This window comes from Solanum pennellii, chromosome 10 (assembly GCF_001406875.1).
Source record: "Solanum pennellii chromosome 10, SPENNV200".
Classification (NCBI taxonomy): domain Eukaryota; kingdom Viridiplantae; phylum Streptophyta; class Magnoliopsida; order Solanales; family Solanaceae; genus Solanum; species Solanum pennellii.
The window spans coordinates 80,680,509-80,703,970 of NC_028646.1; the positions used below are offsets into that span (position 1 = coordinate 80,680,509).

The following is a 23,462-nucleotide window of genomic DNA, read 5'->3' on the forward strand; positions in this document are numbered from 1 at the left end:
TTTTATTGAAGTGAAGGATCTTTCAGAAACATTCTCTCGATCTTTACAAGATAGAGATAATATTTACGTACATTAGATATGTTATTATTGTTATTGCAATAGTTTTATGTAATTAGTGATTGTTCCAAAATTTATGCTAACAATATAATGATTCAAACTTCAAAGAATCAAGGTTACTTCATTTGTTGTATGAGTATATATTCCATTCAATTCTCTACACTCTTTCTTATTGTCCTTAAAAGAATCATCTAATGCACTAAAAGATGATTCTTTTTTTATAAATTAAAAACGATAGCAGGACAAATAAATTGAAACTGAATTAGAGGATTAACTATTTGAAATTGTTTTTAACTGCATATATGAGATTAAAATTAAATTGATAAAATGGGATAATTACACAAATGATTGACTAAAGTGAGTTAAATAGTTAAAAAGGACTTCTTGTTAAATATGAGGACTTAATTGGACCTTTTGAAAGTATATGGGGCCAATTTTGACACTTTCAAAACCATACGAGGGCTAAAATTCATTTCACCATATTTCCCTCGAGTCCTGAAGAACTCCAATTTACACCTTTTTGCCTCGTCGGGAATCAGTCACTGTCGCCGGAAAACATGTCTGTTGCATCTTTTCGCCGGGAAACTGCTCCTCTACTACTAACATTAGTTTTCCGCCGGTAACTATTGAAATAAATGATTAATGATGGAGCTCGTATGGTGTATTTGCTATGAAAAGGCAAAAACGATATGCTTCCTTGTTCGAGTTTTTTCCGGCAGATGGTTAAGTTTGAAGTGAAATTTACAGTTTATTCGATGACAGTGGTAATTGATGAATTGTGTAAAATGGGGGAGTTTCATAAGGCAAGAAAATTCATGGATGATAAATTTGTGAAACCAAATAGTTGCAGTTATAAAAAACTATTAAATACATGTATAAAGAAACCAGATTTTTTGATTGTGAAGGTGATTTTGAGGACAATGGAGAAGGAAGGATGGGATTTCGACCCGAAAAGTTATACACTTCTGATTAAACGTTATTCAAATTTTGGAGAATTTGGAGAAATGAAGAGATTATTTATGGAAATTGAAGAGAAGGGTGTAAAGCCAGATGTTTATTTATACACATCTATGATTAGTGGTTATTGTAAATTAGGTAATGTTAGGAAGGCATATCAAGTGTTCGACGAAATGACTAAGAGAGGACTTGTTCCTGATGGTCATACGTATGGGGCTTTGATAAATGGGTTGTGTAAGGCTGGACTAATGCAAGAAGCTGAAGTTCTGGTTAATGAGATGCAAAGCAAGGGAATTTGGATTAATCGAGCTATATTTAATACGATGATGGATGGTTATTGTAAGCAGGGTAATGTGGATGAAGCGTTGAGGTTACAGAGAATTATGGAGGATGAAGGACATGAGCCTGATGCAAATGCTTACAATATTATTGCTACTGGCCTGCGTAAGCTAGATTTGCATGACGTGGCGAGGAGGTTGTTGCTGTCGATGGTGGATCGAGGTGTAGCTCCAAATGTATTGGCTTATACGTCTTTGATTGATATTTACTGCAAGCAGGGAGATTTTGTTCAAGCGAAAAGGACACTTAGAGAGATGGAAACTAAGGGAATTAAGCCTAGCACGGGAACGTACAATGCCCTGGTAGATGGTTATTTCAAGCATGGATGTTTTATTGACGCAAAAAGGGCACTTATTGCGATGGAAACTAAAGGAGTTAAGCCTAACACGACAACATATACTGCGTTGATAGATGGTTATTGCAAGCAAGGAGATTTTGTTAAAGCTAAAAAGGCGTTTATTGAGATGGAGAATAACGGAGTTAAGCCTAACACCAATACATACACTGCACTGATAGATGGTTATTGCCAGAAAGGTATGATGAATGAAGCTTATAAGCTAAGAATTCTGATGGAATCTAAGGACTTGATAGCTAACGTCTATACATACACCTCACTTGTACATGGGGAATGCAAATTAGGAAAGGTAGATGATGCTCTGAAGCTTTTGAATGAGATGCCTACAAAGGGTTTAGTTCCGAATGTTGTGACTTACACAGCATTGATTTCTGGCTTATCAAAAGAAGGCAGATCAGGTGAAGCCCTCCGATTATACAATCAGATGATAGAGGCAGGCGTAGTACCCGATGCTGCTGCATACTCTGCACTTAGTGTGAGAAATTCTTCTCTATGAACTTGTACATTCTGAACTTTATTTGGATTAGATTTAGCCAGTCAGAAGTGTATATAGCAGATTGTTTTTAAATTAAACTGGAATTCACAGAGTTGAACTATTAGCTATTGTACTTGTGCTTTTGAAACCTGCCTCAAATCTTCTTTTTTTTAAGAAGAGTTTCATGTATCTTTTACGAGATAATTAAATAAAAATATGAAAAATCAACGGAACAAAATTTACTTATTACTATATCCATTTATCATGTGTTCGAAACTTTAATTAGAATAAGTTATATTTTATATGTCTAAATAAAATAATGACAAATTTAAGTTCCACGAGGTGCTAAATTTGACAATTGAAATTCAGTTGATGGAGAGGAATAATTGGACTAAATTAGTAGAAAAACGTTAAATATGAGGACTAAATGTAACTTTTCAAAAGTATAGAGGGTCAATTTGTATACCTTTTATGAGACCTCTTTTGCATTTCAATCAAAATTCTTCACAGCCGTTTTCTCCAAGTTCTCTTAAAACCTTCAAATTACAGTTTTATTAATTTGCTCCAGCTCGCCGGGAACTCGCCGAAGCTCGCCGGAAAACAAGGTATCTCCAGCTCGCCGGGAAAAAGGATATCTCTAGCTCGAAGGAAAACAGGGTATGTTCAGTTGCGTTAATAGAGGTAACCAATATTTCTGAAGTTCAGAAATGAAAATTTCAAATTGCACTCTTCAAGTTTATAGGTATTGAGTTGTTCTTCACATGTCGACTCAAAAGTTCTACCAACCGATAAAACAACGTTTCCCCAATAGACCCATTAAAGAAATTGCCAAACTAATCTCCCTCTTCCCCCCTTCCCCTTCTTCTTGCTCAAATTTCTTCAATTTCAAGAAAAGTCCCAATCTTGAAACCCATTTAGCCGTAGTTGTAGACTTATTAAAGTCCAAGGAGTTTGCTGAAGCCGAGAATATATTGAATGCTGTTGTTGTTACTGATGGTCTGAGGAAACCAGTTTCAAAAATAGCTTCTTTGTTGAGTGAGAATCATGTAAAGTGTAAGGTTATAGGGAAGATGTTTAATATGTTATTTAGTGTTTATGTTAATAACATGAGGTTTAATGAAGCTCTACAAGTTTTTGATTATATGAAAAAAGGGCGCTTTAGAATTGATGATAGAGCTTGTATGGTTTACTTGCTTGCTATGAAAAGGCAAAGGCAGTATGACTCGTTGTTCGAGTTTTTCCATAAGATGATTGAGTTTAATGTGAAAATTACAGTTTATTCGATGACGGTGGTAGTTGATGGATTGTGTAAAATGGGGGAGGTTTGTGAGGCTAGAAAGCTCGTGGATGAAATGGCTAGTACTGGGGTGAAACAAAGTGATTATACTTATAACATATTGTTACAAGCATATATGAAGATGCAAGATTTTGTGGCTGTAAAGGAAATTTTGAGGAAAATGGAGAAGGATGGTTTTGATCTCAATCTGACTAGTTATACACTTCTGATTAAAGGATATTCAACTTTTGGCGATCTTGTAGAGGTTGAGAGGTTATTTAAGGAAATAGAAGAGAAGGGTATAGAGCCAAATGTTCATTTATTCACCTCCATGATTAGTGGTTACAGTAAGTTAGGTAATGTTATGAAGGCATTTTCAACGTTCGTTGAAATGGTGGAGAGAGACCTCATTCCTGATGGTCACACATATGGAGCTTTGATAAATGGCTTCTGCAAGGCTGGACTAATGCAAGGAGCTGAAGTTTTACTAAATGAGATGCAAGGAAAGGGAATTAGTGTAGACCGGGTCATATTTAATACGATGATGGATGGTTACTGTAAGCAGGGTAATGTGGATGAAGCACTGAGGCTACAGACAATTATGGAGGGTGAAGGACATCAGCCTGATGCAAATGCTTACAATATAATTGCTACGGGCCTGCGTAAGCTAGAATTGTATGATGAAGCAAAAAGTTTGTTGCTCTCGATGGTGGATCGAGGTGTAGCTCCAGATACAATTAGTTATACAACTTTGATCGATATTTATTGCAAGCAGGGAAATTTTGTGGAAGCAAAAAGGGCACTTATTGAGATGGAAACTAAGGGAATTAAGCCTAACACGGCAACATACACTACACTGGTAGATGGTTATTGCAAGCTAGGAAAAATTGTTGACGCGAAAAGGATACTTAGGGTGATGGAAACTGCTGGAGTTAAGCCTAACACAACAACAAACAGTGTCTGTGCCCTGATAGATGGTTACTGCAAGCAGGGAAATTTCATTGAAGCAAAAACGGTATTTAGTGAGATTGGAACTAAGGGAGTTAAGCCTAACACAGTAACGTACACTGCCCTGATAGATGGTTATTGTAAGGTGCGAAATCCTGCTAAAGCTGAAAAGGTACTTGTTGAGATGGAAACTAAGGGAGTTAAGCCTACCACGGTAACGTACACTGCCCTGATAGATGGTTGTTGCAAGGTGGGAAATATTGCTAAAGCAATAAAGGTACTTATTGAGATGGAAACTAAGGGAGTGAAGCCTAACACGGTAACGTACACTGCCCTGATAGATGGTTGTTGCAAGGTGGGAAATATTGCTAAAAAATACACCTCACTTGTACATAGGGAATGCAAATCAGGAAAGGTAGATGATGCTCTGAAGCTTTTCAACGAGATGCCTACAAAGGGTTTAGTTCCGAATGTTGTGACTTACACAGCAGTGATTTCTGGCTTATCAAAAGAAGGCAGATCAGGTGAAGCCCTCCGATTATACAATCAGATGATAGAGGCAGGCGTAATACCCGATGCTGCTGCATACTCTGCACTTAGAGTGAGAAATTCTTCTCTATAAACTTTTACATAGTGAACTTTATTTGGATTAGATTTAGCCAGTCAGAAGTGTATATAGCAGATTGTTTTTAAATTAAACTGGAATTCACAGACTTGAACTATTAGCTATTGTACTTGTGCTTTTGTATATTTTATTGTTGTAGAATGCTTCTATTATGTCCAGAGTTTGTATTCTAAGATGTACATGTGCATATCAGAAAAAGTAGATGCTGCTTTGAAGCTTTCGATCGAGATTCTTACAAAGGGTTTAGTTCCAGATCGGACTTGGTGACTTACACAATGATGATTTCTGGCCTATCAAAAGAGTATATAATCAGATGATAGAGGCAGGCCTAACACTCGTTGTTAAATACCCTGCACTTGTGGATATACTATCTTGTAAGTCTTTAACTTCATGTAAGTCAGACTTAGCTAATTGGAGGTATAACAGATTGTTTTGCACTTCTTCATGGTGTTTTACTTGAGCAAACTGAATTATATGGTGCAGGACATCCTGCAGAAATTCGGTGTGCCTAGCTTGTTACTGCAGATCTTAGTGTTGTCCACGGACATTGTCTGCTATAAACTCAAGGTTGATATCGATTTGATCACCCAAAGAAGAGCAAAAGTGCAGCTCAGATTTTAGCTGCTTGATTTCCTTCATTTAGACTATGATCTAAGAAGACTGGAGCTCGATGACATCTGTGAGTATTCAGATGACATTAGAATATAATAACTTGCTATCATTTGAATCAACATACTGTTACCTTTATCAAAAAAGAAATACTTGAATCAACATGAAATATCAACAAAGTGACTACCTTGTTCTTTTATCATTTTTTTAGAGTTACAATACATATAATTTTTCGCAGGGTGGATCAATTTACACCAGAACAAGCATTTTCTTGGAAGTCTTTACAAAATTTAGCAAAGACTCTAGTTTTATCTTGCCTTCAATACGAGATTGACAACTATACCCACAGGCTTGCCACAGATTTCCCAGTTAGTTGTTGCCTTGTAAAATACTCTGGATCAAGTAATAAAAAACTTCCTTCCACTGCTTGATCAATTTCTGGACCAATTCTTGATAGTCCCAAAATCAAAAACATTAGCCTTGAGATTTTTATCTAGCAATAGGTTTGGAGATTTGACGTCAAAGCAAGTAATTGCCTGCTGAAAAGTATGAAGATAATGAAGTTCTGATCCTACAGGAATTTCAAGCCTTTGCATTCAACTTCAAATTTGGAAGGTTTGAGACATACAGATGATCCTTAAAGTCGTAAGAATTAATCTTCTCATTCTTTTAGCCGCAGTACTCAATGATATACCTTTGGATTTTTCCAACCTTGGTGATACATGTATATCCTACATAGATAAGAGTATATAGAGAAGATCCAATTACAGTTAAGTGGAACGGCGAGTTGTAAACCCTAAAGAGAAGTGTTGATGAAGATGCTGAGCTATGAAGACAATGTTGAAAGAATTTAAGAGGAAGTAGAGCATGACATGAATACTACATTTATGCCACATTCTAATGATATGTTTCTTGGTTATTTTACCTTGAAATGTTCAGTTCCTTTGTCAACTAACACTAGAATCAGCTGTAAAACGAAGGGAATGTATTCAACATTGTTGTATATTTTGGAAATTCTTATGCTTTTATTTAGGAATATTATGTGATGTGAAATAATTACATTCGTTTTTTTCTCACTTTAAAATCAACAAATAAAAAGAATAACAGATTATAAGAATTAAAAACACAGAAAACCACACTTGATAATGTTTTTTTCACCATGAGAAAGCCTTGTACTAAAAAGAATTTTTTGAACCAATGAGTCGATGAAGAGGAGTTATCACTAATTACACAGTCCTTCATCCTTGATCAGAGTTGAGAAGGTTCTAGTTCTCCTGAAACTTAGAAAACACTTTATCCTCGATATGAAACTTCTCATGAAACTTATGAAGCGTTTTACATTTAAATGTGGAACTTTCCGTTGAAACTTCTCATGAAACTTATGGAGCGTTGAACTTTCCGTGAAACTTATAAAGCGATTTTATCCTCAATTTGAAACTTTTCGTGGATCTTGAGAAGAATTCAATGTGAATAACAGACATCGAATGGGATACCAAAAACAAAAACACAACTTTAAAAAAGGGACTTAATGGATGTTTCAAGAAGAATTTGGGCCAAATTTTAAGCTCTTTCAAAACTATACAAAGGCTAAAATTCAGCTGACCCGTCTTCCCCAGTTACTGAAGAAACAAAACGTCGCCGGGAACTGGACTCCGTCACCGGGAAAAAACATGTCATCCTTCCGGTAATCTCTTTAAACTCATAAAACTTCCATTGTATAAATCTCAGTTTTATTCTCAAATGTCGACTCAAAAGTTTTACCAAACTGCAAAACAACTTTTTCCCAAAGAACCAAATGAAGAAATTGCTAAATTGATCTCCAATACTCTGATAAATTTCAGTTCTACAAAGGAAATACCCCCATCTCTAACTTCCTACCTCAATCCCCAAGTAACCCATCTGGTTTTTTCAAACCCATCTGTCCCTACACAATCTTGTTTAAGTTTCTTCAAATTTCTCCAAAAAAATAAATCTTTCGAAAGACCCAATCTTGAATCACATATAGCCTTGTGTTTGCGCTTGTTTAAAGCCAGGAAGTTTGCTGAAGCCAAAAGTATATTGCATACAGTTGCTTCTGATGATAGTTTAAGGAAACCAATTTCAGAAGTAGCTTCTTTTTTGGGTGAGAATCATGTAGAACATAAAGTTATGGGGAAGATGTTTGACATGTTGTTTAGGGTATATGTTGATAGTATGAGGTTTAAGGATGCTCTTGAGGTTTTTGAGTATATGAAGAATGGTGGGTTTGAGATAGATGATAGATCTTGTATGGTTTACTTACTTGCTATGAAAAAACGAAAACAGTATGACTCACTGGTTGAGTTTTTCGAGATGATGGTTGAATTTGATGTGAGAATTACGGTGTACTCTATGACGATGGTTATAGACGGGTTGTGTAAAGTAGGAGAGGTTAGCAAGGCAAGAAAACTCATGGATGAAATGGTTAGTAAAGGGGTGAAACCAAATGTGTACACTTACAACACATTATTAGATGCTTGTATGAAGAAGCCAGATTTTGTGGCTCTGAAGGAGATTTTGGTGGCTATGGAGGAAGAGGGGTTGGATCTTGATGTGACGAGTTATACTCTACTGATTAACGGGTATTGTAATATTGGCAATCTTAAAGAGGTTGATAGGTTGTTTAGGGAAATAGAAGGGAAAGGCATAGAGCCAGATGTTCATTTATACACCTCTATGATTAGTGGTTGTAGTAAGTTAGGTAATGTCAAAAAAGCATTTTCAGTGTTTGATGAAATGGTGGAGAGGGGTCTCGTTCCGAATGCTCACACATATGGAGCTTTGATAAATTGCTTGTGTAAGGCTGGACAGATGCAAGCTGCTGAAGTTTTACTTAATGAGATGCAGAGTAAGGGGGTTGATATTGGTCCAGTTATATTTAATACAATGATGGATGGTTACTGTAAGCAAGGTAATATCGATGAAGCATGGAGGCTGCAGAAAATTATGGAGGGGAAAGGGTATGAATCTGATGTATATGCTTACAACATAATTGCTACTGGATTGTGTAAGTTAGATCGGTGCGAGGAAGCAAAGACATGGTTGTTCTCAATGGTGGATCGAGGTGTAGCTCCAAATGAAGTTGCTCATACAACTTTGATCAGTATATATTCTAAGGAAGGAAATTTTGTTGAAGCAAAAAGGACACTTCGTGAGATGGAAACAAAGGGAATTAAGCCTAATACGGCAACGTACAATACCCTGATGGATGGTTATTGCAAGAAGGGTATGATGAAGGAAGCGTATAAGCTAAAGAATGTTATGGAATGTAAAGGCCTGAAACCTGATCCCTATACATACACCTCACTTGTACACGGAGAATGCATATCAGGGAAGGTAGATGATGCTCTGAAACTTTTCAACGAGATGCCTCGAGAAGGTATAGTTCCAAATGTGGTGACTTACACAGCAATGATTTCTGGCTTATCGAAAGAGGGCAGGTCAGATGAAGCCTTCAGATTATATGATGAGATGATAGAGGCAGGACTTACACCTGATGCTAGTGCATATTCTGCTCTCGTGGGCAGTCTTCATGGTTGACGTTTATTTAGTATGTGAAGTTGCTCTAGGGACATGTAATCGTAAACATCAAAAGTAAATCAAATGTAGCTAATTGGAGCTATAACAGATTGTTCAATATATCCTCCGGATGTTTTATATAAAGGAATTTATTGCAGGACACGCTCACAGACTCAATGTGTCTGGCTTGTTGCTTGTCATTGCAGATCTTATGTTGTCCTTGAACATGGTCTGACATAATCTGATATACATTTACAAAAGATTCAAGAAAGAGCAAAGGCACTGCACAGATAGTCAGATGTAAGCTGCTTGAATTCCTCTTATGATTTTAGCACATTGATCTACAAGAGGATGATAGGGCTATGATATGTGTAAGTATCCGGAGGACGTTATGGTTTTAAAAGACAAGTTTTGTTTTGGTACGCAGTCATGATGAGTAAACCACTGCTTAGTGTATTATCTCAAACTTTGGAGGCATTTTGTTTTCAAAATATTTTGCTAGCTTACACATATTTTCTTTAAGCTATGTTGCTTTCTTTGTTGTCCAGTACAATATTCTCTTGAGAATGGAAGAACTAGAAGAAAGAAGTGGTGGATGATGGCAAGTTTGTAGGTAACGTTACAATTTGTTGACTGAGTTGGCCTAGTTCTAATCTTAAGTCTATACCGCATGTAAGTTTTTACGAAAAGCGTGATGTGGTTTAGAAGTTGGATCATTCTTGTGGAAGAATCATGTGATATTAGTGCCAGATATTCTCACAAGGAAGAAGAAAAAGAAACAGAGAGATGTGTTTCTTGTCTTGTACTAGATGATGGAAAAGACTTTTCAGATAGGCAGTGTGTTTTAATACTGAGGTGAAAGAATAGATGTTAGATGTCTTGTGGCAACTCTCATCATTGTGGCTGATTGGCTTCTGAGAAACAATATCTATGCAGCACCCAGTCCAATCAATATAACCACAAATGGGACAGCTACTGGGATTGTCAATGCAAGTGTGTCCAACACAATTTACACTGATGATAATCAATTAGCTATTTACCAAGTGGATAAAGTGCTCCTCCCTTTGCAGTTTTTTGTTCCACCAGCACCATCAAAGCCAAAAAATCAGATGCTTCCTCTGTTAATGTTGTTCCATCTGGTGCCACTTCTCTTCTTCACAAACATGAGGGAAAAGGTTATAAGGCCTTCGTTGGGATGTATAAACTAAACTTGGATATCTTTGGAACAGAGACAAGCACCACTGTATAAAGACTTCACAGCCTTTTCCCATATGACATAGATGGGAACATTGACATACTTATTAAAGGAGATATGTTTAGGCAAACTGCTTGCTTCAACCACAAACAACTTCAGGTAACTCCTCAAGAACAGCTGTTCACATGTGCATTAAATAGCTTTTGGATGGTGTTGGCTATTGGCTATTGGCCGACAGTAGATTTTGTATGAAAATTTAGTCATGAAATTTGAAAAGAACAGAGAAATTTATATTCAAGCCAAACACACCAAAGTATTCAACCAAAGCATCGCATAGTTTTAATTACAGAAGGGTTGAACAAAGTGGATCAAACTTACAGCATTTTGTGATCTAATGCACTTTGTCCAACCACTGGAAAATTTAAGAGCCTAACTGTTGGATTATCTAATCTAGGAAGTGAAAGACAACAGAAAGAAACAACCTACAAACTAAATCGAAAAATGAGAGGATTACAGTGAAAACAGATATACAAGAGTGTAGTCGCAACTGTTCCTATATTTACTGTTCAGCACCTTCGCTGACTTAGATCTCCAGAAGTCGCTCAACTGGCTGCCGACATATAGGACACCTATTTGTCTGGATCCTCAAGACTTTTGCACAACCACTGCACATGCACTGCATCAAGGAAAATACTCAATATTTGTGGCATATAATAGTATTGCACCAATAAATAAGACAAACAAGAAACAGTTGTGTGATGTATGGCTTCTTCAATCAATAAATGTAGATAAATCAACACACAAGCTGATGCATTGGTTTATCAAGCGCAATGAAACTGATGCATATCATATTTACTGCTAGATACACGATATTGTGTTGATATTTTGAACCATGGCCAGTCTACTAACCAAAGAAAGGAAATAAGGTGGGGTTTAAGGCCAGGGAAGAGTTATTCAAGTTGTATTAGCGAAAACTGTTGCAACAGAAGCTGAATAAACAAAGCATTCAAGATAGTTGTGCATATATTCAGACCAGCACCTTAGATGCAAGGGTTACGATAGGTTAAAGCCATACCATGTGTCGACATGGAAGTACAGTTGTGTCCCGAGGTTCAGCAAGGCATATCACACATTCTTTCCCAGGATCATTTCCATCAAACTCATTATCAATTGAATCACCAATTCCATAAATCTCTTGTAATTCATATCTCATGCCATTGACCCAAAGTATTTGCTTCACCACCCTAACATTGTATTCACCTTTATCCTTTTCAAAAACTGCAAGAGTAAGCTGGGAATTTGTGGACCCGGATACTGCATTCTCATCCTCCGGTACACTTACCTTACCTGGGATTGCCTCTAGTTTCACCGCTAATGGATATACATCTGCATCAGCATCTATGGAGGATTCTGCTTCATCAAACATCGAAAGATCAATGCCAGTTCCTGAGGGTTGCCTAAACTTCTGAGATAAACCTTGTTGAAATTCAACAGTTATTGGTAGAAGTAAGCTTTCTTTCATAGATGTCAACAAACAATCTTCACCTTCTTTTCCAAAGAAAATGACAGTCAAGCTGCAACAGATTAAAGAAAAAACCAATTCAACACTTTACAGATAAAAAAAATTGTGAATGATTCTTGAAGATCCATACTAATGACTAAAACTCATTAATGAGTAAGATAAAAAGTCTACCAAATACAACAATTAATGAGTTGTCAAGGGATTTGACATTATATGACTTGCAGCAAAAAAACATCCTCATTATTTCAAGAGCATATAGGGCTGCTGATTAACGATTTTGAATGATGAAATGCAGGAATATCAACAACGCACAGATAAATTTGTTAGAATGATAACTTGCAAGAACTACTAAGTAGCAACACGACGCAATGTGCAAAGGAATCCCAGAAAATGAACTATGACCAAATCATATCTATGTCAAGAAAACTAAAGTTTGCAAGTCATACAACTTAAGGGAAAATCAGCAAATGAATTGTGTTAACCAAATCATACACTTATATGTCAAAAAAGTTCAAAACTTTAACATACATATACTGATTAAAATGACACATACAACACAAAACACTACATTCCTACATAGAGAGTATACAACAAAATCATGTATGAATCATTAAACTTATACGAAACATAGAGTATATTATACGAATATGAACCTAGTAATTTCATTCTGCAGTTCTGAATCCAATTTCATTCTAATACTCAACAAAGTTGACATTAAAGACAACTTATGAAATAACATACCCTGATCCACATAGTGAAAGATAACAATATGAGGTCGTTTTATATCGTCAACCAAACACAATATAAATTTTATCCGATACTAAAATCCAAACGACCCTCAAAAAGCACAAATTCTTACCCAACCCCACACAAAAATAAGTACCTTCCAGAAACGGTGGCGTCGAAAGTGAAAGCAACAAGGTACTTCCCCGGATTCTTCTCATCAGGCTCAATTTTCAATGTTTCCTTCTTCAGATTAACATCATTACGTATAGTCACTGCTTTTTGATGCAACACATATGGTACAGGCATTGCCCGTGGCCGCGGCGGCGGCGGTGGCGTCGAATAGTACCCCGGGTACTGATAATACGATGGCCCATGTGGGAATCGAGAAAGATACGGTGTTGCCGCAAACACATACCCGTTCGCACGTATCTCCGGTTGAGGTGGCGGCGGTGGTGGTGGGTGGCTCCTCCGGCTGTTGCGTCGTCTCCGGCCATTCACACCCCTGCTTCCAGCATTTCCCATCTCAAATTTTGAAAGTAAAAAGTCAAATTCGGATTACAGAAGCTTAATTTTACCTCTGATCACACCATGAAAGAGACAGATTTGTAGAGTTTTAGACACCCTTTGCTTCCTTTTTTTGCACAACAACGAAGAAATCAACAGAAACTCAAAGGGAATTTACTGAATTAGTGAATTGAGAAGACAAGGAAGATGAAATTGAGGAATGAATGTTCATTGTACAGCTACAGAAATATTTACATTTTACAGTATGGAGTTGAAAAAGGTAAGTTAAAAAGTTCCTGTAAATTTTTTTCTATAAAAGTTTCAAGTATATCCAATGAGTTGGAAACAAGTTATTTAGCTATTAATCATTCATAATTTACCATTTTATTATCGCGATTCAAAACGAGTCTTGAGTGGACGATCCAACAAATTCAATCGAACTTATATTTATGGTTTAACTTACAAAATACTAACCATAATGCGAAAGTTTAATTTTTATTAATGTAAGAAACATAAATCCACTAAAGTCTATTAAATTGGTTCCACAAATATGAAAGTTAGACATCTAATTTTCAAATACTAAGTCTAAGAGTACCAAAAAAAAAACAAAAAAAAACAAAGTAGTTTGTGTCTGAAAACTAAGGACATCTTGACATGACCAAGAGAATCCAACACGAGCTAGAATAAATAGCTCATCCTGGAACCTAATGTGTTGGAGACTAGCTATAGCTGAGGGCTAGTTGAAGTCGTTGGTATAACTCGTTGTGTTCCACAAAAGAAAAAAGAAGAAAACTACAAATAGGGGTCAGTACAGTACAATATGTACCGAGTAGATATCATCGGCCGACCCAAATAGATACTAATATGCAATAAGTAATAGTATAAAATCAACTATAGCACTTAACAGGTGGCAAGAAGCATACAACATAGACAAATAACAACAACACCGAGACAAGTATTTAAATAAGTCACAATATCAAAAACACACATGAGGACTCATGTCTCCACACCACGTTTTTTTTAAAAATTTGATATATTGAGATAACTCATAATTCTTATACAAGCAACCCTAAAGACTACACAATACTCTATCCCACCGATGATCATGCATCATCTCAATTGTGACATAGTGCGTTTGTCATTTTAGCCCTACTAATTATGAAGTGGATGAATTAAAAATTTAAAGATTTTAAAAAGTTCTATCATTTTCAAAATAATTAATTGAAGATATAATAAGTAAAAAAAAAAAATTCTCTTGATTTATCAAAACGAACAAGTAATCAGAAACAACTAAAAAAATGAAAATTGAACAAGTAATTAGGGACAGATGCAGGGGCGGACCCACATATATCTTATCGGATACTCGAGCACCCATTAATCCTGACATAAGTTCGTATATTTATATAAAAGAAAAATATAACATAGATATATTAACAGTTTAGGACCCAGTAAACAAAAGGCTTTATAGGTGAGTTGGTTTAGTTTTGATCGATATTGTTATTACGATATTAAACTTTATGGAATATCTTTTATCCCTGCCTTATTTTATAGTGTATTTTTTACCTCAAAACTATTTAATAGTGTATTTAAAGGCATATTTATGCCCACGTGGACACATTACTATTTATGATTATGCAATATTTTTTATATTCACATGAACACATATATACCTTTAAAATACACTATTAAATAGTGTAGAGGGGTAAAAAGTCCTTTCCAAAGATTGGTGTTGTAACAACAATTTTAACCTAAGTTCGAATATATTTCAGACCCTTTTCCCAATTTTTTGTGATTGAAAGAAAATCAAGATTTTCTTATTTTTCTTGAGAAATTTTGGCACCTCAGAAATCCCTCACGGTAATTCTTTTTTTTTTTCTAAAAAAATTTTTAAAAAATGAAAAGTTCTTTTAACTATAACATTTAAATAGTTATGCATGTATATACTCTTATACTAGGCGACTCGCAGTAACTTTTATATTAGGTGGCGAGCACTCATAAACATAAAATTCTGAATCCGCCACTTGATAGATGGAGTATTTGATCATGTATATAAATAACTTATTTTGTTATAGGTCCAAGCACTACTTAATATCTCCGACTCTAATCAAACATAGGATAAAATAATTTTATATTTTATTTATAATTTATTATACCTTATATATCACGTTAAATAATTAAAAAATATATTAACTGTAATCAATAAAAACATGTTATAAATCTAGCTTCATACCCACACCCAAATACGAGAAGTGCACGCATGCATGACACAACTCAAGTTGGTTCATGATTTCCTCCACTTTATTTTATTTGATCGTGCTATATCAAAAATAAATATTACATTTTACTTGTTAATTTAATGAATCAAAAGAGTTTATTATTTTTTATGTTATTCTTAATTTTAAATAACAATACAAAATAATAAAAATCAAATTTAAAACTTCAATATATCATTAATAAGATTAGTTATATTTAGTAAAAAACTTATTTATATAAGATTTTCTTAAATATGTTATGTCAACAATAATCAAATAATATGAAACAGAGGACGAGGATACTAATTCTTCTTAATTGTATAATTGAATTCATCTAGAAGATTAACCTTAAACTGCCAACCCAAATGTTGACAAATTCACATGATTCTCGTCATTAAATTATAGTTTATACACACACCTTATAATAATATTAATAGTGCATGACTTAGCCATGATAAATTAATATATATTGATATAACCATCGAGTACAAATAAGTTTTTACCTGTATTAGATGTTTATTCCAAATCAATACATGAATATATAACTCTGAGGGGTAGCTCGGCTGGTAAAGGCCCTTCAGATTGTCAGTTTGCAAAGTGATACATGAAAATTACGGTAAAAAAATAAAAAAAAAATACATGAATATATAATTATGTTTATATGTACATTTAATTCATTTAGTCATGACTAATTAATGTATATAAAAATTTTAACTATTAATTAAATTAATTAATTAAAAATTAATTTGACGTAAATATCTGATGGATTAAATTTTTCACCTGTGGACAGTCCTCACTACTAAAATGGAGACTAGTCGTTATAAAAGTCACCCATGGCAACCCATGCACCTAACTTTTATTCTATTTTTTCAATTTTCTTTCTTCTTACAAATGATTATTTCTCTGTTTAATTTGTTGTAAGATTGATTTTGTCATTAGTGAAAAAAAAAGAGTCTAAAGTTGTCCCTGTTTCATTCAAATCAATAACTTTTATTTAAAATAATATTTTAAGAAACGTTTTTATATATAAAATGAAAAATATTTAATTTTTATGACCAAACGTTTATAAAATTTCAAAAAAAAAAGGATTAATTTGCGCCGGTTATTATATTGACGGGGAATGCGGGAGGCTATAATTACATACATCACCGTCCACAATAAAAATCAAGTCAAAATTTAAAATTTTAATTTTTTGTTATTGTTAGGTTCTAAAATGATAATTATACATAATATAATGGATCAAAATTTAGTTCAAAATTATTAAGTTCAATCGAATTTATATCCCATTCTCGATTAAAAAGGGAAAGAAAGACAGTCTCAAAAATGTTTTCTAATGGAAACAATTTCAAGTTTTCTAAGAAATATATGTAGAGGGGAATAATTTTTCTTTTAAAGTAAGTAGTCAACAATTTACTTTTGAAAAATTAAATGTACACCTTGCATCCTTCTCTTGTAATGACCAGCATGTCAGTTTGGAAATTGTTAATAAAATAATAAATATTTGGACTCTTGAATTACGTATTAAAATATTTATCAAGGATCTAACAAAAAATATTGAATTTTATGAATCAAATATTCATCAATTAAATATCTTCACAATATTTATTAGGAATCAGAGCAGTTATTATCATATATTAACTTTATATTTTTGTTAGAGAGTTAAACTTTTTACTAAGAAATTTAAAATACGAAAAAATACACTCAAAAAAGTCAAAAAAAAGTTCGACATGAATTATTTGTGGGCTTAAAAATAGGTAAAACATTTGTCAAAACATGAAGGAAATGTGTTGCTTAGGAGTATATTTATTGCACTTGGACCAATGAATAGGGGATCGATTGAACATCGTTTATCGAAATATTACTGAATTATATAATATAATATAATATATATGTGTCGCTATATTTTTAAATTATTAACAGTTTTAAAAATATTTTTTTATTTGACTAGTTAAATTTAAATATATTCCTAATCACTTTTCGTCCATCATATGATATATTTAATAGTTTTAAATTTTTATAAGAACATGTGATTTTTATAAAAAATAAAAATCGAAAGAAGTTCAAATTTTTTTTAAACTTAACGAGAATTTATATTAACAAACTATGCAAACTGTAATTAATTCTCAAAGTTGGGTCTAGGTTACTAAAACTAAAATGGATAAGTTTGAAGTTTGAAGAATCAATATAAGTATCTCTCAGTTAGCTACCATACAATAATTAATATGATGATTGATAAATGATGATCATTATTCATTGACCATTGTCCACTAGACAAAACTCAAAAGTATCAATCAGTTGATACATATATGTCATGATTAATATATGATTGATAAATTTTATAGCTAAACAGTAAATTTTATCGATATTAATGATAAATTTATAGTTCTTTCTATTTTATTTTTTTTTAGTGGAACTAGTAAGGTAAAGATTTTTTTTTATATATAAAATAGGAGAAAGCTGTATACTTCAAAGATGAGAAATGGTCAAAATATGTGGGCTTGATATTATATTTGTTCATTAAATGAAGCTCTTTTCTATTTTAATTTCCCATCCTCTTCTCTTCTTTCTAGCTTTTCATGTTAATTTTTCAGAAATTAATTAGCCATTAAAGAGTTATGAAGTTTTCTTTTGCATTTTCCAATTGTTTTAATCCATCATCTGATATTATGGAAATTAACCAAATTATTCCATATGGTAATTAACTTCTCTAATCCCATTTGTACATTCTTAATTATAACAACTGCTTAATTAATTAAACTTGTACATATCTTAATTATTGTAGAAAAAGGTGGACAAAGAGTTCAAAAATTCTCTATTTTTTCTTACAAAGAATTGAAGGTAGCAACTCATGGATTTAGAGCATCAAATAGAATTGGAGAAGGAGGATTTGGTTCTGTTTACAAGGTACATTTTTTTATCTGACTTTTAACTTTACGAGTACTGAATTACATAACATATTATTGAAAAGTTTAGAAGAATTTTCACTCGTTCCTCTTCAGACCTTACTTATCAATAAGTTGTTGTTGTTCGACTATTTTGTTAGGTGGACGACTATTTAAGTTAATTTTGTGCATTTTTTTTATAAAGGGTCGGCTTGAAGATGGAAGCTTTGTGGCTGTGAAAGTTTTATTAGTTGATTTAGAATCAATGAGAGGTGAAAGGGAATTTATATCAGAAATTGCTGCATTGTCTAATATTAGACATGAAAATCTTGTCACCCTCAGAGGATATTGTGTTGATGGGACTAAAAGACTCTTAGTCTATGATTACATGGAAAATAATTGCCTTTCACAAACATTACTAGGTAATTCTTTCATCTCTCGCGCGTTTTAAATTTTAAATTTTTACTTCTTTATACTGATAAAGTTATAGTCATGTGACCAGAAGGTCGTTTATTTGAGCTAGAAACAGCCTTTTGTAGAAATACATATAAGATTGTATAGGGAAAAAGGATAAAAATATATCCATGAACTATCGTAAATGATATGCAGATACCTTCCGTCGTACTTTTGGAATATTGATGCCCCTGTCGTTCAAAAACTAAAGCAAATATATACCCTTTATACTAACGGACATACACGTGTCATAATCTTATCTGTCAGGGTCGTGGATAAGATTGCACCACGTGTCCCTATTTACTCTTCAGTTAGAGTGAAGGATATCTATGCTCTAGTTTTTGGACAGCAGAAACACTAATGTCTCAAAAGTATAACAGGGTATCTGCATACTATATACGATATCCTTTGTCCCAACTGTATATAATAGATCCTTGTGGTTTGACCCTACACCCGATCCCACACATGGTGATCTGAGGGAATTTAGTGCACCAGACTACCCAGTAAAGTGCCGATCACATCGATCCGAACCACGTTAATTATTTTTAACTACAAATTACAACTCATACTAACATGGTTGTTTGACAAGCAGGGGAAGAACAGAACAGAAGTAAATTTACATGGGAACTTAGAAGAGAAATTTCGAAAGGAATAGCAAAGGGACTTTCATATCTACATGAAGAAGTGAATCCTCATGTTGTACATAGAGATATTAAGGCCAGCAACATAGTTCTTGATCACAATTTCACACCAAAAATCGCGGATTTTGGTTTATCTAGGCTATTTTCGAAGAACATTTCACATATTACAACTCGAGTTGCTGGTACATTGTAAGTTACATATTACAAAACTGTTCTTTTTGATTGCACACATCAACTTTACGAGTGTCTAAGCTAATTATGTTATTAATTTCTTGATTAATGTTATGCCCGAAGAGGCTATCTTTCTCCAGAATACGCGATCAGTGGACATTTAACTCGAAAATCAGATGTTTATAGCTTCGGAGTATTATTGCTAGAAATAATCAGTGGTTGCCCTGTTATTGCCTTTGACATTGAGAGAGGAGAACATTTCCTAGTTAACAAGGTAATTATCAATCATATTAAGTTAATTAAGCTTAATCCTACTTTTTTTACAATCTGATAATCATGATCTTCATTTTATCAACAAAATTTAGCTCTTATAATCACTGTATAATTAGTGTATATACATTATATACACCATCAATTGCTACTAAAATGCTCAATTGCTATATCATTGGCTTGATGAGACACTTACATATATTGAGAGTATAAATAATTTCGATTTATTAGTATATAACACATAATTTGTCATATGTATACTTTATGTAACTAGTTACACTTTTTACTATCAGTTTATCTATAGTTATCATTTAAGTGATCTGATGGGGTCAATTTATTTCAGGCATGGGAAATGTACAATTCTGGTAAATTATTAGAATTAGTGGACCCTATGTTAAATGGAGAATTTCGAGGCGACGAAGCTGTCCGATTCTTGAAAATTGGGTTACTTTGTGTGCAAGAAATAGCCAGTCTACGTCCAAAAATGTCATCAGTTTTCAAGATGTTGAATAGTGCAAATTATATGGAACTAGATGACATAAATATTATTCAACCTGGAATTCTTGCTGATTTGGGAGATGTTAAAATAGGTCAAAAACAATCATCTAATAGTTTTTTGTCCAATGTTGTAACTTTAGTTAAAAAATGTTGGTACAAAGTGTATATTTTTCACACACAAAGTTGGCCTAATACTCTCTTTGAGAAAATATAGGGTTCGAAGCAGAGACAGATTTAAGATTTAAATTTTATAGATTTTTATAAATATTTCAAAGTGAATATACAAGAATAATTAGCTAGGTTCACAAGAAAATATATAAATATTGTTCCCCTTTAGTTTGCCTCCACAAGGTAATAGTAAAGTCTGCGTACACTCTATCCTCCTCAGATTTCATTTTTGTGAGATTTCACTGAGTATATTGTTGTTATATTAAAATTGATTTGATATAAGTACTCCGTGTAAATAAGTATTTCCAGTGACAAGAAATTGAAAGAGTAGAACACACTTTGCTTAGTCCATTATTTTGATGTTGAAGCAAATTTACAAGAGAAATTAGAAAACCAAAATAATTAAAAACAACCAAACAAGAAGGAATTACAATATTTTGGCACATTTTAAAATTAATAATAATTGCCAATATAGCTTATATTAATTCTTATTATTAGGCATTGCTTCTGAATGAATTAATTGATTTGGATGCTCCAGCTCTCAAAATATATTGATGATATAATGCAGCAATTGCAGCACCAATAAAAGGTCCAACCCAAAAAATCCACTGTATCATCATACAAAAAAATAAATATTATAATTTAGAAAAAGTATTTTTTGATGTAAAAAAAATTTAAAAAAAATTGCTTACTTGGTCATCCCATGATTTATTTTTGCCATAAATTACAGCAGCTCCAAAACTTCTAGCTGGGTTAATACCAGTTCCAGTAATTGGAATAGTGGCCAAATGAACCATAAATACAGCAAATCCAATTGGAAGTGGTGCCAATACCTTTAATCAATTAAAAAAATATTAATTTCTTAATTGATTAACTCAAGTTAATTATTAGTAAAAAGAAGCATCAATAGACAGGAATTTAACTTTTATACATCAAAGGTGCAAATATAAGTCCTTGTGATAATTAATTATTGTATAATCTTTAGGTAAATAGTTACGCAAATTAGATTCATTAGGTAAAGTATTTATTTAAATTAGACTCAACTGAATATATTTATTTTGATTGGATTCACGATCCAAACTATTTATCTGACTGCTTCCTTGTTTTAATCACTTAATCACTGCTTCTTCATCTTTGATACGGTTAGAGTATATATATACACTGATAGTATCTATATACTCTGATGGTATCAAACATTAATTGAGCAGTCTTTTAATTGAAACACTGCATGTTCTTCCTTGATGCCATCAGAGTATATATACACTCTAATAGTATCAAGGAGTAACTGAGTGGTGTTTTCCCTGAAGCACCACTTCTTCCTCTTTAATGCCATCAAATTTTATATACACTTTGATGGTATCAAACTGTAAACATGCATTAGTAGTTTAAAACACGGAGTGTGAAAGTAGGGGTTAGCCGCTTGTAAATAGTTTCCCTCATTAGGGTACAAGTGTTCTTTTCCCTTTTATTTTTTGATTTTCCACTTTGTATACGGATTGATATCGAATCTCGACTAAATTCGGATCACACACTGCAAGGCCCATTCTAAAAGTGATCTATAAAAATCTTTTACAGTACCAGTGTGTAAGGGCAAAGCTAGGAGGGATGCAAAAGGTTTATCTGAATGTTCTCTTGTCAGAAAATTATACCGTGTATATAAGATTAAAATATTGACAAAATGTTTCCTCAGGACGAATCAGAGCGACAAGATATCAAATCTCAAAAATTCATGACAACAAGATCACTCTACAACTCAAAAAAATTGTTAGGCAGTGTTGGAAAATTGTATACTTACAGGAACGTGAGAGTCTCTGGCATTTCTCTTGGGATCGGTAGCAGAAAAAACAGTGTAAACAAGAACAAAAGTGCCAATAATCTCAGCACCTAATCCAGTGGCTATGTTGTAACCAACAGCAAGTTCATTAGCACCACCACCATACTTAACATAATAAGCCTTTTGAAATAACTTCACTAAACCACAACCACAAATAGCTCCTAAGCATTGTGCTACTATGTAAAAAATTGCTCTCACTAATGACACTTTTCTGGCCAACAAGAGTCCAAATGTCACAGCAGGGTTAATATGTCCACCTGCATATACAAAATCATTAAATTTATCTTCCGCAACATAATTAAGTAAATAAACATATGCTCATTCGATCTGATACTTAAGTTTTCTAATTAGATGGTTACATAATTCAAATCTTATCACTACTTATTATCAGGATATCATGCTCACGTATGAGAAAACGTTACAATAAAAGAAAAGTTCGATATAAATATTAATACGAAATGATGATCACGTAATTCAACGTACCAGAAATGCCAGCGGTGCAATAAACAAGAACAAAAATCATGCCACCAAATGCCCAAGCAATGCCAAGAATGCCAACACCACCACATTGGTCACCATCACTTTGGCTCTTGTAGCCAATCACAGTGAGTACAGTGATGTATAGAAACAAAAGTGTGGCAATAAATTCAGCAATAATAGCTCTGTAAAATGACCATTTTCCAAGTTCCTCAGGGTCAATAAGTGGTGCTGGAGGTGGGTCTTGGTAGTCTTTACTAGGGGCATATTGGTCATTTCCATACTCCATATCCTTTGCCATTTGTAACTAATAAAAAAATAATTTGTTTTTTTTTTTTGAGTTAGAGGGAAATGTGTAAAAATAATTAATTGTGGTGGAGTTGATAGAGAGTGAAGAGTGGTATTTATATATGGATTAGCTTGGATTAATTAATTAATTAGTGGAGTATTAATTAAACTCACTTTTTAGCCGCCCCATTTTAATTTCTTTTTTGTTATATTAATTTTCATTATCAACATAGCTCACCTTTTTAAAACGGTCTGATATCTAACAATAAGATAACATATTCAGTATAATTTCATAAACGAAATATAAAAAAAAAATTTGCACGTAAATTTTTTATAATTTTAAAGATAATGGTTAAGAAATTTATGATAAATTTACTCAACTTTAAAAAGCTAATTCAATAAG

General features: G+C 33.4%; 4 protein-coding genes and 1 pseudogene across 4 annotated transcripts; 3 read left to right on the forward strand and 2 right to left on the reverse strand.

The window, feature by feature from the left end:
• The first annotated feature begins 370 nt into the window (after window positions 1-370).
• LOC107001643 (pentatricopeptide repeat-containing protein At5g65560-like) lies at window positions 371-5,364 on the forward strand. The gene is given in 5 exon segments (XM_027912176.1): window positions 371-733; window positions 736-2,183; window positions 2,752-2,857; window positions 2,934-5,008; window positions 5,226-5,364. Coding segments are annotated over 5 exon segments (3,672 nt in total). The 5' UTR covers window positions 371-699; the 3' UTR covers window positions 5,235-5,364.
• A 1,807-nt stretch (window positions 5,365-7,171) lies between these two features.
• On the forward strand, window positions 7,172-10,671 carry LOC107032113 (pentatricopeptide repeat-containing protein At2g32630). Its single transcript, XM_015233690.2, has 2 exons — window positions 7,172-9,549; window positions 9,727-10,671. Exon 1 carries the CDS (start codon window positions 7,382-7,384, stop codon window positions 9,197-9,199), a length of 1,818 nt encoding a protein of 605 aa, XP_015089176.1. The 5' UTR covers window positions 7,172-7,381; the 3' UTR covers window positions 9,200-9,549; window positions 9,727-10,671.
• On the reverse strand, window positions 10,661-13,440 carry LOC107032115 (probable E3 ubiquitin-protein ligase LOG2). The gene is made up of 3 exons (XM_015233691.2): window positions 12,779-13,440; window positions 11,449-11,947; window positions 10,661-11,049 (listed from the first exon to the last, which is right to left on the reverse strand). Exons 1-3 carry the CDS (start codon window positions 13,141-13,143, stop codon window positions 10,957-10,959), a joined length of 957 nt encoding a protein of 318 aa, XP_015089177.1. The 5' UTR covers window positions 13,144-13,440; the 3' UTR covers window positions 10,661-10,956.
• Window positions 13,441-17,946: 4,506 nt separating this feature from the next.
• On the forward strand, window positions 17,947-20,555 carry LOC107002034 (annotated as a pseudogene).
• Window positions 20,556-20,779: 224 nt separating this feature from the next.
• Window positions 20,780-23,147, reverse strand: LOC107001704 (aquaporin PIP2-1-like). The gene is made up of 4 exons (XM_015199668.1): window positions 22,778-23,147; window positions 22,256-22,551; window positions 21,153-21,293; window positions 20,780-21,068 (listed from the first exon to the last, which is right to left on the reverse strand). The coding sequence occupies exons 1-4, from the start codon at window positions 23,070-23,072 to the stop codon at window positions 20,955-20,957; spliced, it is 846 nt and encodes a 281-aa protein (XP_015055154.1). The 5' UTR covers window positions 23,073-23,147; the 3' UTR covers window positions 20,780-20,954.
• Window positions 23,148-23,462: the final 315 nt, after the last annotated feature.

Excerpts from the sequence above, each read along its gene's own strand:
- LOC107032113 (XM_015233690.2), top strand. The coding sequence starts at position 7,382 with ATGTCGACTCAAAAGTTTTACCAAACTGCAAAACAACTTTTTCCCAAA.
- LOC107032115 (XM_015233691.2), bottom strand. The coding sequence starts at position 13,143 with ATGGGAAATGCTGGAAGCAGGGGTGTGAATGGCCGGAGACGACGCAAC. Across the intron at positions 11,948-12,778 it reads GACGCCACCGTTTCTGGAAG|CTTGACTGTCATTTTCTTTG; the intron begins GTACTTATTTTT and ends AATCTGTTGCAG. Across the intron at positions 11,050-11,448 it reads TACTTCCATGTCGACACATG|TGCATGTGCAGTGGTTGTGC; the intron begins GTATGGCTTTAA and ends TCCTTGATGCAG.
- LOC107001704 (XM_015199668.1), bottom strand. The coding sequence starts at position 23,072 with ATGGCAAAGGATATGGAGTATGGAAATGACCAATATGCCCCTAGTAAA. Across the intron at positions 22,552-22,777 it reads TTGCACCGCTGGCATTTCTG|GTGGACATATTAACCCTGCT; the intron begins GTACGTTGAATT and ends TTGTATATGCAG. Across the intron at positions 21,069-21,152 it reads ATAAATCATGGGATGACCAA|TGGATTTTTTGGGTTGGACC; the intron begins GTAAGCAATTTT and ends ATGATGATACAG.